This window comes from Lonchura striata, chromosome 3 (genome assembly GCF_046129695.1).
Source record: "Lonchura striata isolate bLonStr1 chromosome 3, bLonStr1.mat, whole genome shotgun sequence".
Taxonomy (NCBI): domain Eukaryota; kingdom Metazoa; phylum Chordata; class Aves; order Passeriformes; family Estrildidae; genus Lonchura; species Lonchura striata.
Window position 1 is genome coordinate 63599889 of NC_134605.1, and position 14781 is coordinate 63614669.

Below are 14781 nucleotides of genomic sequence, written 5' to 3' on the forward strand. Positions count from 1 at the left end.
CATAGATGTGGTCTGGAACCAGGTGGCAAAATTTAAGCACTATGTCGCCTTGTTGAACCACCCCTGATGTTCAGAGAGATTCCCTGCAAGACACTGATAGAGGTCACAATTAAAGTAAATGGGAGTAGGAAGTCCTGGCACTTTCATCACCAGACTGTACATGGTCTATGTCTGGTACTTTCACCTTGCACTGCTGCAGCAGATCTGGCTGGGGATATTGTTCTTACAGCTCACAAGAACAGCTGTGTGAAAGATGTTTCTGAAAGTAATTGTAACTTCAAGCATGCTGCCTTCATTTAACTTTCTGGTTTGCCTTCATTTTTACAGGACTGAGTTTGTTTTAGCATATGAAGCCTTCCTCTGTTACAAAAAAAAAAAATAAAATAAAATAAAAAAGGTCACAGTTAAAAGACCTGCCTTGTCCCCCACAACACTATCATTGTTTCTCCCAAACACCCCTGCCCCAGAAGCAAGAGTCTTCTGTACTCCATAACAATGCTGACTGTCTACATATGCTCAGCTCCCCATTTAAATGTGTATCATCTCTTTTCCACCAGCTTTTTAACTAGGGGAGAAGCATTCACATTCAGCCAACTGCACACTTTTACAAAGCATTGAGATGTACAATCTGCCCGAGTGAAAACATGCATGAAAAAAATCTGTCACGCACACAACTACTATTATGCACTAAATAGAAATCAATATTTAAGAAGGAATTAATGGCCTAGGTTTTAGAATACTAAATATCAGTTAATCAGTTAATGCGATTCATGCATATCTATATTGTTCCATTTTGCAAAACTCAATTATAATTACCCCCAAAGCTGTCTGTCAGAGTTAATAATTCCAGCTTTCAATATAATTTTCAAATTGAATTTTCAGTCTTTGAAACTGTTTTCACCTGCCTTATGAAAATATTGCTGTCTTGATAATTAAAATAAAATAAAATTTTAAAAAGAAGTCTATATAGGGGTTTATGTAAAAAAGGACTATCACCAAGAAAATAATCATACCCAGAACTTCCTCCCTCTTTCTTCTCAGCTAGGTATTTTGGTAGCAAGGGTCAGGGCAGTGCCAAAAACAGTAGAACAAAAGGCAGGGTTTCAGAATAGGAAAAGGAGTGGAATATACAAAACTTGACTTAATAATGCCATACCAAAAGTCCACCTAGCCTTATATCCTGTCCTTAACAGAGGCCAAAACAGAGAGCCTAGAACAGCTACAACTTGGATAACATACATGATTATTTCCACTCAGCATCCACCACATCTCCAACTTTGTACAACCTATGGGATTCTGAACTTTGATTTGATTTTTATCTATTTACCAATCCTCAGTTCATGTCTCTTTTCATTTTCCCTAAACACAGCTAAAATTTAAGCATCCAGAATTCCTCATGGCACAGAGTTCCACAAGTTACCCAGATGTTCTACAAAGGTGTCTTACAAAAAGCCAGGCCTCCTCCACCTCATCACCTGATTATGCTAATTTCTTAAAATGTAAATAACAAACAACATCTGCAGCTTGTCCACTCTCTCTAGGCACCCATCATCTTTTTTGTATTCTAGTCTGATCTCATCAGGGACCCTGTTTAAAGAGGAGGTTAGATTTGCCAAGCCTCTGAGATCTTTTCCAAGCTTAATGCTTCTATGGTTTCACAGATTTCTGTACTTTCTCTCTACATTTTTTTTTCCATACAGATGAATTAAAGCCAATTTTATTGTTCCTTATACAGAAACCATCTGATACATTTTGAGTTTTTTGCTCAAAGTTCATCACTGTCTATAGAAATTCAGGACTGGTTTTCTTCAGAGCTCTCAAAAGTTTTCTCTTCTATGGGAGCTCTCAAAAGTTTTCTCTTCTATGGGAAAAATAGCTGAAGCACACAGATTGCAGCCCATTACAATGGTGAAGGAGGCAAAATTTTGTAAAGTTCTTGAAAGAGACCTTATCAGACACTCAGGTATTGAAGCACACAACACTCTAACACTCCCTTGTTTTCAGGAACACGCCTGCTAAATAACATAAGCTTCTTCACAAGCCCAAAATCAGTGACTGGCTACAGAAATCAATGAATGGGGAAAAGTGGGCACCTAAAGATAGGAACTCACAAATATCCACATATTGAATACAGTAGGGAGGGTCACACCAAGTCCTAAAGTTGAGGCATGTGTTACAGCTCTCAAAAAATATTTTCCTTCTGTCTTCACACTGGGGAAGGTGTAGAAGCTCTAAGTGCAAATCCTCCTTCTCAATGATGAGGAGCAACAGGAGTGCTGTAGGCACGAGCATCTGCAAGGAAGAGTGTTGCTCCTTTTTCTCCAAAAGCACACAGCCAGTGTATGAGCTAGGACTGGAGCATCAAGAGTCCCGGCCGAGTGCCCCCACCTCCACATAAAGTTTTCTTCTTGTCTTGCAAAACCATTTGTCCTACAAATCAGCACTGACCTACACTGCACCCATTGTTTAGTACCGCACTGTTGCGATGGGTATGCTAGAATTGCACATCAGATTACAGATAATCATTTTCCTCTAAGTGCCATGATCAAAAGTTTCTTTTCCTGAAAACAGCTACCAAGGAAGTTTTCATAATTTATACAAGTAAGTTTGGGGTATTTAACACATATGAAGACAAAGTATATACCAGAATTTATCTTCTATACAGTAGAAAACTATATATTTACTTCTCTTACTTTCAAAAGCAATTTCCTAAACATTAAGCCATTGCAAAAAGCCAAAAAATGCCACAGCTTGTGAAGTCTTTGGTACATACCATATTGAGTATTCTGCTCACTGTAGGAGCTAAGCAAATATAAGGCAAATTCAGTAGAATTCATTTTGGAGGCAAAGGGATTTGGTTAACATCAAATTCAGTGGTCACTAACCCCACTATCACTGTCCTCTTCTGCCTAAGCAACACAAATATTTAAATTCTCCAAATGGTAAAGTTCAGCATCTTGAGCCCTGTTAAATCTTATAAGCCAAAGTAAATTTAATTTCTCTGATTAAATAGAAAGCATTTACAAAGATCATAAATAAATTGTGTGTGTAAGTTTTTCTTGTTCTTTTTCATTCTACCTGATTAAGCACTTTTTACTCTGACATCATTCAGAATCATGTTTTCGTTATGCGTTTTCCTTCAAAATAAAAGGTAGTTATTAAAATGTCTTTTCCTTCTTTCTTCTGGAGCCCACTTTTGCATCTCTGCAGTAAATAGCACTGAAGGCAGTGGGCACAAAATGGTGCCATACATGCTGGCCACCATCAGACTTGGAACATTTGAAACTACAAAGCTGGGGGCATGGGTAAGTAAAGCCAAAGGCTTTCTCCTCAATTCAGTCATGAACCAATCGATGGCAGGAGGATGCTGAGTCTCAGAGCCCACCTGAGGTTTGGTAGGTCACCCCTTATATTTTCAGATACAATTATTCACTGCAGCTCTCTTCAAAATAATCATCTGTGAATAATGCCTAAGAAGAAACACCACCATTTGAAAACAAAGACTGATTATGCATTTGCTCATGTTCTAAAGCAGAAAACAATAGCTAACTTTGAAAAAAAAAACACAAAAAAGAAAGCAACTTTGAAAGCAATGAAAATAAATGCAGCATTTCTAGAGCATAGGTCTCTCTGCTGCCTTCCAAATTAGTTGTGAAGATGACGAAATCACACTGCTGCATAAGGAAACACAAAAAATGAGAACTGAGATCTTTGTCTCATGTCATTACCCTTCTGTGTGCAACACCAGACTGAATACTAGTTGACCCATTTCACCAGTTAGATTAAAACTCTAGTATTACTGCTATACAAGTTTCTTCAGAAATCACACTATCACAGTAAAAAAAGTTCAAAGGCAATGCTGTTATTTTGCTTTATGAGTAATAAAAATGTATACATGATAGAAACATTACATAAGAGGAATACACGTCCTTCCAAAAACAAGGCACACCGCCACAGGAGTGAATTACAGATATTTTTAACACGGCGACTCAGGCTTGTGTAGAAAACAACTACCTTAACCATATTAGTTTCTCATTTTAACAATAAAATACCATGGGAAATAGATGCAAGTAATGCAGTATCCTTTTCACCGATGTGCCTGTGCCATGTAAAGTGCCTTTACTATGACCTGAAAAATAATTTAAATCACTGCATACTCAATCCCAGAGGCTGCTGCTCAGACTAATCTTGACCCAGAAAAAGAGCCAAGCACATGCTGAACTTTGAGTAAATAAACAGTCCCAGCTAGCTGTCCAATCACAGGGCCCCACTCTTTCATGACAAATGATGTAGAGCCTGTCTCCAAAAGAATCAATTAAAAAACCAACCTGGCGTGGCAGCAGCAACCCCTGTTTCATTAGCCTTGTGCATAATTACAACATAAACTGATTACTTCTAACTTCCTATTGCAGAAGCTACCATCTGAATTTACAGAAAGCCAGTCACTTTGGAATAAAGACAAAAAAGTTACCTCATATCTGTAGCAAGGAAGGAGCCTACACATCAGGAGTTACTGCAGTTAGCTGACTGGGTTCACACTTTTGTCACAAGCAGCTTGCCTGTACACCCACACATTAAGGTGCTAATAGCCTTGCTATTCATAAGTTGTTGGAATTTTGTTTTGCTTCAGTTTTTTTTTTATCAACCTAGATTTGTAATAATCTGCAAAATGAAGAAGAATTAGGAAAAAAGAGAAAATAATAATGGTACCTGAAGGCCCTCTATGGCTAATCTAAGCATGCTTGGTGTGAGCTTGGAAGCCTGCTTGAAGGTGAAGTTGCTCCAGTCTATAATCAAAACAAATCCATTCACTTGCAGCTCAGGATCTTCTATCATGGCTTCTAAAGAAAGAAGAATGGCACGCAGAATGTCCACCAACGTATACCTAAGAATGAGAAGAGGAGATTTGATTAGGAAAGGAGCAGCAACTACAGAGGTGGAGAAGTTTTGAGTACTCTTCCTTTGTCAAAAATTTAAATCAAAGAGTGCAAATGTGTTCTCAGAAGCGCCTAAAGCTGGGAAATCCTCAAAAGCTCTATTAGTTGAGCTCATCTTCTGAAGCAGGATTATGTACCTATAAACCATCAGCCAGCCAGAACAAACTACAAGAATGTAACACATCAAAAACAAATTTGAACTTTTCCATAGTATCCTAAGCTGCCTTAGTATCTTTAATGGAATTATATGCTGTATAAGAACTTCTACACAAATTTCTGAAGTCATAATAATACCAAAACCTGAGACTAATACCAGAAGCATAGATCCAAAGCTTCCTCCTATATTTTTCTAAGGGAATTAAATAATAGGTCCTAAAAATTATCAACTAAAACTGGGAATTTCCACATGCTCTGCTTATCCCACTCTCTGTGTATTTTTTTCCCTTAAATCCACAAGTACAGAAAGCTGATTACTCAAGAATCTTAAAAGCAGAAGGTAATACACACTAGGGCTTTGAGGTATTTGTCTACTGAAGGTGCCCTGCTGATGGCAGGAGAGCTGGAACTGGACGATCTCTGAGGCCCCTTCCAACCCAAACCACTCTAGGATTTTAGGATTTTATAAACAGTTACCAAAACAGACATAAATTTGCCAGTCCACAACACAATATCAAATGAGGAATGTTAGACCTGAAAAATATCAGAAATACAAATATTCCAGAAATTAAAGAATTAACTATTCAGTGTGCAGATATTTTTAAGCAAAGCCCTTTAAATGTCTCCCATGATAGCATCAAACAGAAGTTTTCAAAATTGTGAGTCCCTACAGAATTCTTCACCATTCTGCATATGTAGCAAAGAGCATGTGTGCCTACTTAGAAATTACATTAAATTCTACTGAATTTGACTTGCTTTTATAAAATAAGTATACTGTTCTGTTGTGAACATAACTGTATTTTGAAAATATTTGGAAAAGGAAATAACACAAAAGAAATTAATCTGTTGTAGCTGACTCCTCACATCTTTCCTCTTTGTTTATTTAGCTAATTAAAAATCAGTGAACTTCTCAATTATGCATTCATAGCAAGGGATCAAAAAAGGACTCTCCTAATGTCTGAACAGAAGAAAGTGTGTTTTTCCCAGAAATCACTAAGGGAAGCATTAAAAATAATTTTGTAAAAATAAAATTCTTCTTTTCATATTGGACATACTTTTTTTAAAATTTTGTTTGATTGATAGGGATAAAATTTCTCATATTCACTCTATTGAACTTTTCTGAGATTTAACTCTTTTCTAATGCTTTACTTTTCTGAGATCTAAGGTTAACAGGAAGTTTGGAATGCCTTGGTCTGAGGATAATTTTGACCACAGCTCATACAAGGAATAAACATTAAAAATGTTCAAATTCTAAAATTAGCCTCAACTCTACCTAACATTTAGGTTGTCCCATTCAAAAGATCTCATTCTCCAGAAGGGCTCCACAATTCAGAATCCTACATTCAGTCTCAGAATAAGGGTCCCAAGTTCCAGATGCACATCTCTAATGTTCTCCCTAAGGAGTTTAAGGAGACATCACATGCATTGGATTAACAGCTTCCTAGTTGCACAAGGTTGCTAGAAATCTGACATAAAGATTCTTTGTTTATGAGACCAGTCATCTCTCTAAGACTAACCCAAAAATGCTTTTTTATGTATACCTAAGTGTCCAATACAATATGTATACATTTAAAGAGAAAGATACCTAATTATGTGTTTAATTAATTTAAGTCAACAGGAAAACTGTCAAGCAACAATGGAAATGGGATTTCAGCTGCCACAGGGATAACAGTCACAGGGCTGGGTCTCCACAAATCTGTGGCATATTCACCACCACCATAACTCCAATTGTAGGCCTGCTAGTGCAAGAAATACATTCCACAATAATATTTATATTTACTCACTGAAAATAAGAGAGAAGCCCTGCATAAAACAGGTCCAGCTAAAAGCAAGCAAGAACACTTTCTGCCAGAGGGAGGTACCTGAAGTATTTTTAAAGTCTAAAAAGCTACATCAGGAGTACACAGGGACATGTCACTAACAAATCAAGCTTCCCACTTCAAATACTCCTCAGGGCAATTAGTTGCAGGTAGGAGCTATTCTTCATTCTGTACTGGATCTCTTCTCTTGGTTTCAATACCTCACTTAAGTACGGTGCAGAGCACCACAAAGACAAATCCATTAGTGAGCATTTAAAGCAGCTTTTACTCTGAACATGTGTTAAGGCAAGCCAGAAATATAAACCTGGCGTGGTAGATGAAATCTTATGTGATGCAAAACACTGAGTATTGAAAGTATTAGCTGAGCAGCTCATGCAAAAAAAAACATATTTGAAGAAACTGCACAGAAGCTTTCACACAGCATAGAGTTATTTCTGTGAAGATTCATCTTTCATCCACTCCAGCCCCATGTTGTCCAACATTTCACCTCACTGCTACCACTGTTTGTGCCAGCACTAGATTGCACAGGCTCTGCCATAAAATACACTCCACCCCTGGCTGGACTTTAGGGAAATCAATATCCTATATAAAAAGAAGATGTAAAAACTTACTCTGGATTTTGTTGCTAAAACTTCTGTTCCACACTGAAATTACTTTCCATACAGATACAGAAATGTGACTAGTCAAAAGTGAAAAAAATACAACAAGCTAGTGAGTGTGAAATATATTTGGTCTAAGGCAGCTTTGACTGCTCTTCTACTTTGAAGGAAAAGAAAATAAAAGAAAATATTAGCCTTATTTTTAAGAGACTGTGGTGTACAGTCGGAGGGGGAAGATGGTTCTGTTTTATTCTTACCAATCTGTGCTAAGTAAAAACATGTACTTAAGGAACAGCAAGCCACTCATTTTGCCCTGGCACCAGTTTTCTAACGAGTTGCCGCAGAGCTGTCAGATATGTAGGGTGTGCTGGGCCCAATTGGCTGAAGTGCATGTTCTGTAGCAGCCTGAAGTTAGGCTGTGAATAAATAAATCCTAATTTATTTACAGCTAAATCCAGTTGCATTCACTTGTTTAAACAGACGCTTATGGGACATATTGTAGCTAGCAAGATTTAACTAATTGCTAGGATAATCAAAAACTCACAGTTAATTTAAATGTATTTAATGTCTTCTATTTATAGAACCATGCCTAATTCAATGGAAAAACTTGGACAAGTTTTTTAGTCCTGTTATTAATGTGAGTAACAAATGCTGGAAATATGTTATCACATATATAATGCACTCTTAATGTTCTTTTTTTATGGGAATTTTAGTTCAAGGCTGACTGAAGCAGGGACTGGCAAGACATATTCTTCTACCTCTTGAAAATTTTCATTCAGGTTGACTTGAAAGTAACAGAGCCTGAGAAAGTGTGACAAGTTAACAGCCACACTGACAATGATTCTTTTAAATGCTTTGGGACAGCTCCATTTCTACCCCAACAGTGATACAGCCTTCAAGGGAAATTTTGAGGGGTCTTTATTTGTCAAGAACAGAAGACCTCAAACAATTTACTGAGCATCCCACTCTCTTGTAATTTAACCATTGACAGCAATTTCCTGATTACAGAAAAGGTATATGAGATTTTTGGGTTTTTTTCTGTGGGACATGAACAGATTGAACGTATTTCCAAGGATTTCTGGGGAATATAGTCTAGAAGACATGGCTATCAACTCTTGGTAATACTTCACCAGGACATTTCACCTTTACCTCTAAGTGATTTCCATCAGGCCAACATGAAGAAAAGAGACAGGGAGAATTCAGGGTACAGATCTCTCATGTCAAATTCAGCTGTGTCAACTGTTTTCAATACTTTATGCTCTTGATGATGAGTGGCATCAACCATATCATCTGTTTAACCAGATTCTGGTTCCAGTCAATTCACTTTTGCCCTGAATAACAGATAATCTGATTTAACAGAGTTGCCCTACTATCTCTGTGGCTGTTTGTCATCTCCTCCCTAAAATAAAGAAATTTAAAATAATTTTGAGAATTAGGATTGAATGGAATGAATCTGCCTCTCAGGATGTGAACTAGAATAGATAAATGGTAAGTCTTCTTTGCTTGAATTTGAGCCATATGTCTCTTGAAGGTCTGAAACACATAAAGAATGCACAGTCTATATTTTAAGATGCTCACCATTTGGACAAGAAAAGGCTTCTGTCAAATGAGCTCTTGTGTCACTGTGATTTAAAAGAGAAAGCTGGTCAAGTTTCTGAGCCATCATCACATCTCTAAGGTACTGTTCTGGCTCAATATTTTTAGAATTTCACCAAAACAAGAGCCCTCAAGATACACAAAGGAGTAATTTGAGATGATGCCTCATATCGCCTTGGTTTGCCAGTCTGGGTACAGAATTGAATGCTGAAAAGATGGGGGATTGAAAGTTCTCTTATGGCTATTCTGCTTAAACAGTGGCAGCATGCCCTGAGGATACCTTATTCTAAATACAAAAAAGCACCACCACTGTTACAAAAAATGCAAAGGAAAAAATATATATAGTTTCAAGTATTTTACCAGATTAGCTTTAGGATTCAGATTTAGTACCATGCATTATGCCACATATTAGCCCAGTGTCTAACAGTCACAGCCACAGATGAAGATTCAGCTGATTTAAATTTTACATTTATCATAAAGCTCCATAGCCAAAACCCCTACAATCTAAATACAGGTGATGATAGGCAGATAGGGATACCTGGGGGAAAACTAGGAAAAACTAAAACAGCATCTGTCAGCAGGAGTAACTGTAGCAAAAATTACAGTGTTTACACTAGTTAATAGTTATCATTTGGAAGATATAACTTCCAAACAAAAATTGACTCTGCTAAACAGCTGGGTTTTTTACTGTTAACAGGTTACTACTGTTAGCATTGCTATTTATTTTGTCATACTGCTTATATCAGAGTTTGAAAAATACCTTGCCATCTTGCCTGTTGTTTATTGTGAGCTGAGGAGCAGATGAGCCTCCTCATAGCTACAGAAGTTAAATTTTCATTTAACAGGGGGAAAAGTTTCTAGCACTTGTGGATGTGAAAACCTAGTTTTGAAAGCAAACCTGTGGACTCCATCTTTGCCCTGCTGTAAACTGTCTGATGCAAGAGCAGAATCAGCAGTAAATAAGTGCAGGGATTTCCATATTCATTGAGGAGGGTGTGAGCTGCCTGGGTCACTGTGACAACAACAGAACTAGGTATCATTTCATTTTTCTAAAGCACTTTCTAGGGAAAAACCTGATATAATTAAAAGGTTTCAAGCACATAATATCAAAATGGACTGATATTCCTGAGGAATGTGTGTCCAGGTGCCATAAGACCACGTATGACAACAGATGCCTTGCAACTAAGAGCTGAAGTTAATTGCACTATTAACTGAAAAAAAATTCACCAGCTGGACACTATAGGAAAAAAGGGAATCTTCAATTGCACAAAGACACCTACAAACCAAATGTAGTTAAGAATCAACAATTTGGAAGCTAATAGGGAAGGTTGATCCCTCCCTGAGTGCTATCCAGCATCCTGGCAGGAATGCCACTGACCTTCATTTTCCCCATAGAACAGACAGGGTGGAGAGTTAGCCTGGGTCACACTGAAATACTGCTGGGCTACTGAGTGCACTATCTTTCACCTTTCCTTTTTTGTTTGTTTGTTTTAAATACATGTCTGATTGGGTTGTTCAGATGGCAGGACATCTGGTACAGTGTTCAGACCCTGCTTTAATTTAATGATTTAACATCTAGAACACAGGCTTGTTTTACCACAGGAATTTTTTGCCTCCCACACTTTTCTTTCTAATTGGAACTATGTAAATCATAGGCTGACAGTGCTATATAAATAATCTCTAGTATGTCTGCTATTCATTTAAATAACAAATTGGAACTTTTTTTTCCTAATTGTTACATCCTGGCCATAATAATTTGCACATATATGACAAAAGTGGAGGCTTGCTATGCTCTATTAACTTAGTTTATGAAGCACACAAAGAGAGCCTAACCAAACAGGCTTCAATAAGTAATCCTCCTATTGTTATTGTAAGAGGAACACTGGGTTATGTAGTGCAAGATCTCAAGTCAGTTAAGGCATAAGCTTGAGACATATTGCATAGCAGCCCAGGCTTAAGTTCCACAAGGCTCCCCAGCTTCAGCCACTGAGCATCAGATAATGGAAGGCACTAAATTAATTAGAAAAGAAAGTGACCTAGCTCCATTCCCAGATGTGTCACTGACTTGTCATGTGCTTTGGAGCAAGCCACTCCCCGCAGCTGGGCTTCAGCTCTCTGCTTTGTCTGAGTGGTCTGTGTGAAAACAAATCCCTCGCTCAGGAGGAGAGGTGTGCCGTGAGCATGCAGTGCTCAAAAGCAGTAGGCACCCAATTGCAAACACAGCCATTAAATATTCTAGTATACCCCAGCCACTTTGGTGTCATAGCATAAATAATATTAATCATACCAATAGGATTTCATGTAAAAAAAAAACACAATAAATTCATTGCTGTGCCAGCTGAGCTCATGTACTTTAAATATAAGCATCTCCAAACTCAAAAAGAAAATAAACCTATTCTTTCTACATGGCAACTATTACTTTAAATGCTACTTTATCTCTGCATTTGAATTCTTGGTATTCTTTTGACTGGGATCAAGTCAAATAATATGGCAAGTGTCACACAAAGCTTTAGGATTTTTCCATTAATAAGAAACATCAGTATACAATAGGTCATGCTACCTTTAATAATGGAACTTCATCATAGACATACAACTTAATAAAAGTCCTAAACATGTGTTTCTTTGCTAATTCTTCCTTCAGGGATTTTTTAAGAGCTTGTGGAGTTGTTTTTAAAATTAAAAGTTGACTTGGTCCTTATGTGGGAAACAAGAAAATTCCTTATCTGGGAATGGAAACACAGTGAGTCCTTAGCCTCATCACTACTGCTCTTCACTCAGCTTTTATACTCCATCTGCTAGAAAAATAAAGCAAAAAAAAGGATGCTGGCCCCAGCCCTGCATATATTCATCCACCCTTTCTGGCCGTTACCCTGGCTGTGGGCAGTTTTGATTTGTGTCGGACAGCTTTCTCCTAGTTCCAACACTTGATTCATGGGTTAGCAAGGGACAGGAGACTTGTCCCATAGACAGTGTGGGTGTGGCTGGCATGTCTGAAGGAGAGGAAAGCCAAGGTGGGCCAGCATACCTCTGGGCAGTGTCTGGGCTGTAACACCAGCCGGGGCAGGGAGGGGTGGGAATGCTCCCAGTGATGGCAATACACACAGCCCGCAAGAGGACAGCTAAACAAACACCTAAAGGGCAAACTTAAACATGCCTCTCCCCCAGGCTTTGTCCTTTCTATCCACGCTGACAGTTGTTTGAGTCCCCCCAAAGTTTCAAAGTAGCTGAGCTGAGGATATCTGCACTGAGCACTCAGCACTATGTTGACAGCAATAAAGATGGCAACTTACAAGATTTTAAGTTTTCTCACTAAAAAAGTGAGAAATCAGATCTTAAACCTGCAACTCCTGTTGGGAGCCAAAGAAAACAGTGCAGTGCTGACAGAAGCAGGATTTAGAGAGTTTAAATATACTGAAATCAAGCCATTTTTTTAAATATAATTTTAGACTGCAGGAGAAACTGAGTGTGACACGCCCACAATGTATTTAGAATAAACAAATAGTGTGACATAAGATCAAACCAATTGCTAAAAAGGGCCATGATAGGAAACAGATCTTGAGTCATCCTACTAAATCATCTTCAAATTAGATAATCCCCCCAAAAAATATCAGAAACTGTTCTAGAGACCAGTCTTCAATTTGCTATCAAAGATTTGTGTATTTGGATCCTATTATGCAGAGAATTTACATTGGTAGCAGCATGAGTGGAAAAAGAAGTGGTTACAGAGACTTCCATCCTGGCATTTCCAGGTGGCTCAGGAAGCGCTTTCTTCAGCTGAGGGAAAGGATTCAGAGTCTCAGCTTCCTGCACAGGCAAACTTTTGAGCTCAAAAGCCATGATGGATGCTCCTGTTCTACACACAGCATCTCCCACGCTCTCCCATGGCACCTGAGCAGCTCTATGTGTGCTGAAACAGAAAGACCAGCCGAGAGTGCAAACAGCCTTTGTTTGGGGGATAAGCACATCATCTACGTGCCAGCTCACTTCGGCTCAGGGGAGGCAGAAGGGTGTAAACCTCCTAGCAGTTGAGAAGAGCACTCCAGCAGTGTCTACTAGCCTACTAAAATTCACAACCCAAGGGATAAGCTGATTGAAAGGGCCCTAAGCCACAAAACGTATTTCTTCTTTATTCTCTCCCTCTGCCTTCCAGGCTTGCTGCCCAGCCCCCTGTGGGCAGCGCCGGGTGTGTCCCTGCTGCCCACCCTCTCTCCCTCTGCGCTGGCACCGCTCTCCCACGCACTGCTCGGGGGGAGAAGGGGTTGAGGTGGGAGAGTGGCTCTGCTTTTACCTGCTCTGGTCCCAGTTGGCAGCGAAAAGGACGAGGATCTTCCTGCCGTAGTGGTCCAGGTTGGCCAGCCCTCCGGGGAAACCATCCTTCAGCGCTTGCTTGATGCCCGGGTCTGTGGCCTTGAAACTCTTAAACATGTCCAGGTTCTGCTGGCGATATTCAAAGTACTGGGCCAGGAGGCGAAACGCCTCGAAGTGCTGAAACTTCCTGGCCCGCAGAAACCGCAGGATGAAGGCATCGTCGGTGCGGAGAAAGCCGATGTCCGGCCGGGTGATGACCATGTCCCGCACCTCCTGGATGTCCTGGTGCAAGGTGTCGGGGTTCTCGTTCAGCTCCAGCCGGGCTTTCTCCAAAGTCTCCGGGGAGAGACCTGCCTGCAAATGAGTCATGGCGCTGCCCTCCTCCTCCTCCCCGGCTCTGCTGCCTGCGCTCCTCAGCCTCCCGGCCGCTTGGCCCCCGGAGGCGGGGTGCCCCGGCACGGCCGGCCGCCGCTCCCCCGCCTCGCCGGGCCTGGCCCCGCCGCTCCCCGGCCCCGCCGCCGCGGCCAGTCCGTCCTCCGAGATGCGAGCGGCTCGCAGGCAGCCGGGTCCCGGAGGGGCTGGCACCGAGACTGCCCCCGGGCTGCTGGCGGAGGCGCGTTATCTCTCTGACATAGCGCCCTCCCCGCCGCGGGGCTCAACGCGCCGCATCATCCCCGCAGCCGGTCCGCGGAGGCGCCGAAACCCGCCGGGAGCGGGGCTGCGGGCTGCCGGCTGCTGCTCACCGCCCGCCCCCGCCGGTGCCGCTGCCGGTGCGGATCTCGGGCAGGGCGGCAGCGAGGAGCCCGGTCGCTAGGCAGGGCGAGCGGCGCCCGAGGATGCTCCCCTGGCCCGGGGCTGGCAGGGGAGATGCCCTCCCCGAAGCAGCACCATTTACGTAAGATCAGCGCTCTCCCCGCTTCAGAAGCGTCTCCCTGGATTTGAGGGAAGGTTAAGGAGTAGGAAAAAAAAAAAAAAAAAAAAAAAAAAAAAAACAACAAAAAAAGCACCACCGCCACCAAACTAAAAGAAGCCAGCGAGGAGGAGGAAAGCCGATCCGCAGGTACTTCGCCGGCACTGCTGCCGAAGCGCGGAGCCCGGAAAGCCAAACGGAGCCTCGGCCTGGAGGATGCTCGTGCCCCGCTCCCGCGCCCTGCCCCGCTCCCGCCCGGCTCGCAGGCGGCACCAGCCGGCGCGGGGCTGCCCGCTGCGCGGCCCCGCCTTGCGCGCCCCCGCTAGGGCCCGCTCCCGCTCCCGCTCGGGGGCGCGCCCGCCGCGCTGCGCCCCCGGCCGCGGAGGCAGCGCGGCGCGGGCGCTCCGCCGCTCCCCGCGCAGCGTCTGCAGAGCCGCGCCGCTGCCGCCGGGGCT

The 14781-nt window shown here is 41.5% G+C and overlaps 1 protein-coding gene across 1 annotated transcript in view; it reads right to left on the reverse strand.

The window, feature by feature from the left end:
* The window catches only part of CLVS2 (clavesin 2), a 56646-nt gene extending 42766 nt beyond the window's left edge, over positions 1 to 13880 (reverse strand). Inside the window, exons 1-2 of the mRNA XM_021547125.3 lie at positions 13397 to 13880; positions 4711 to 4885 (exon numbers count right to left, since the gene is read on the reverse strand). Coding sequence (XP_021402800.1) covers positions 4711 to 4885; positions 13397 to 13785 — 564 coding nt within the window. The 5' untranslated portion in view covers positions 13786 to 13880. The remainder of the gene's footprint in view (positions 1 to 4710; positions 4886 to 13396) is intronic.
* Positions 13881 to 14781: the final 901 nt, after the last annotated feature.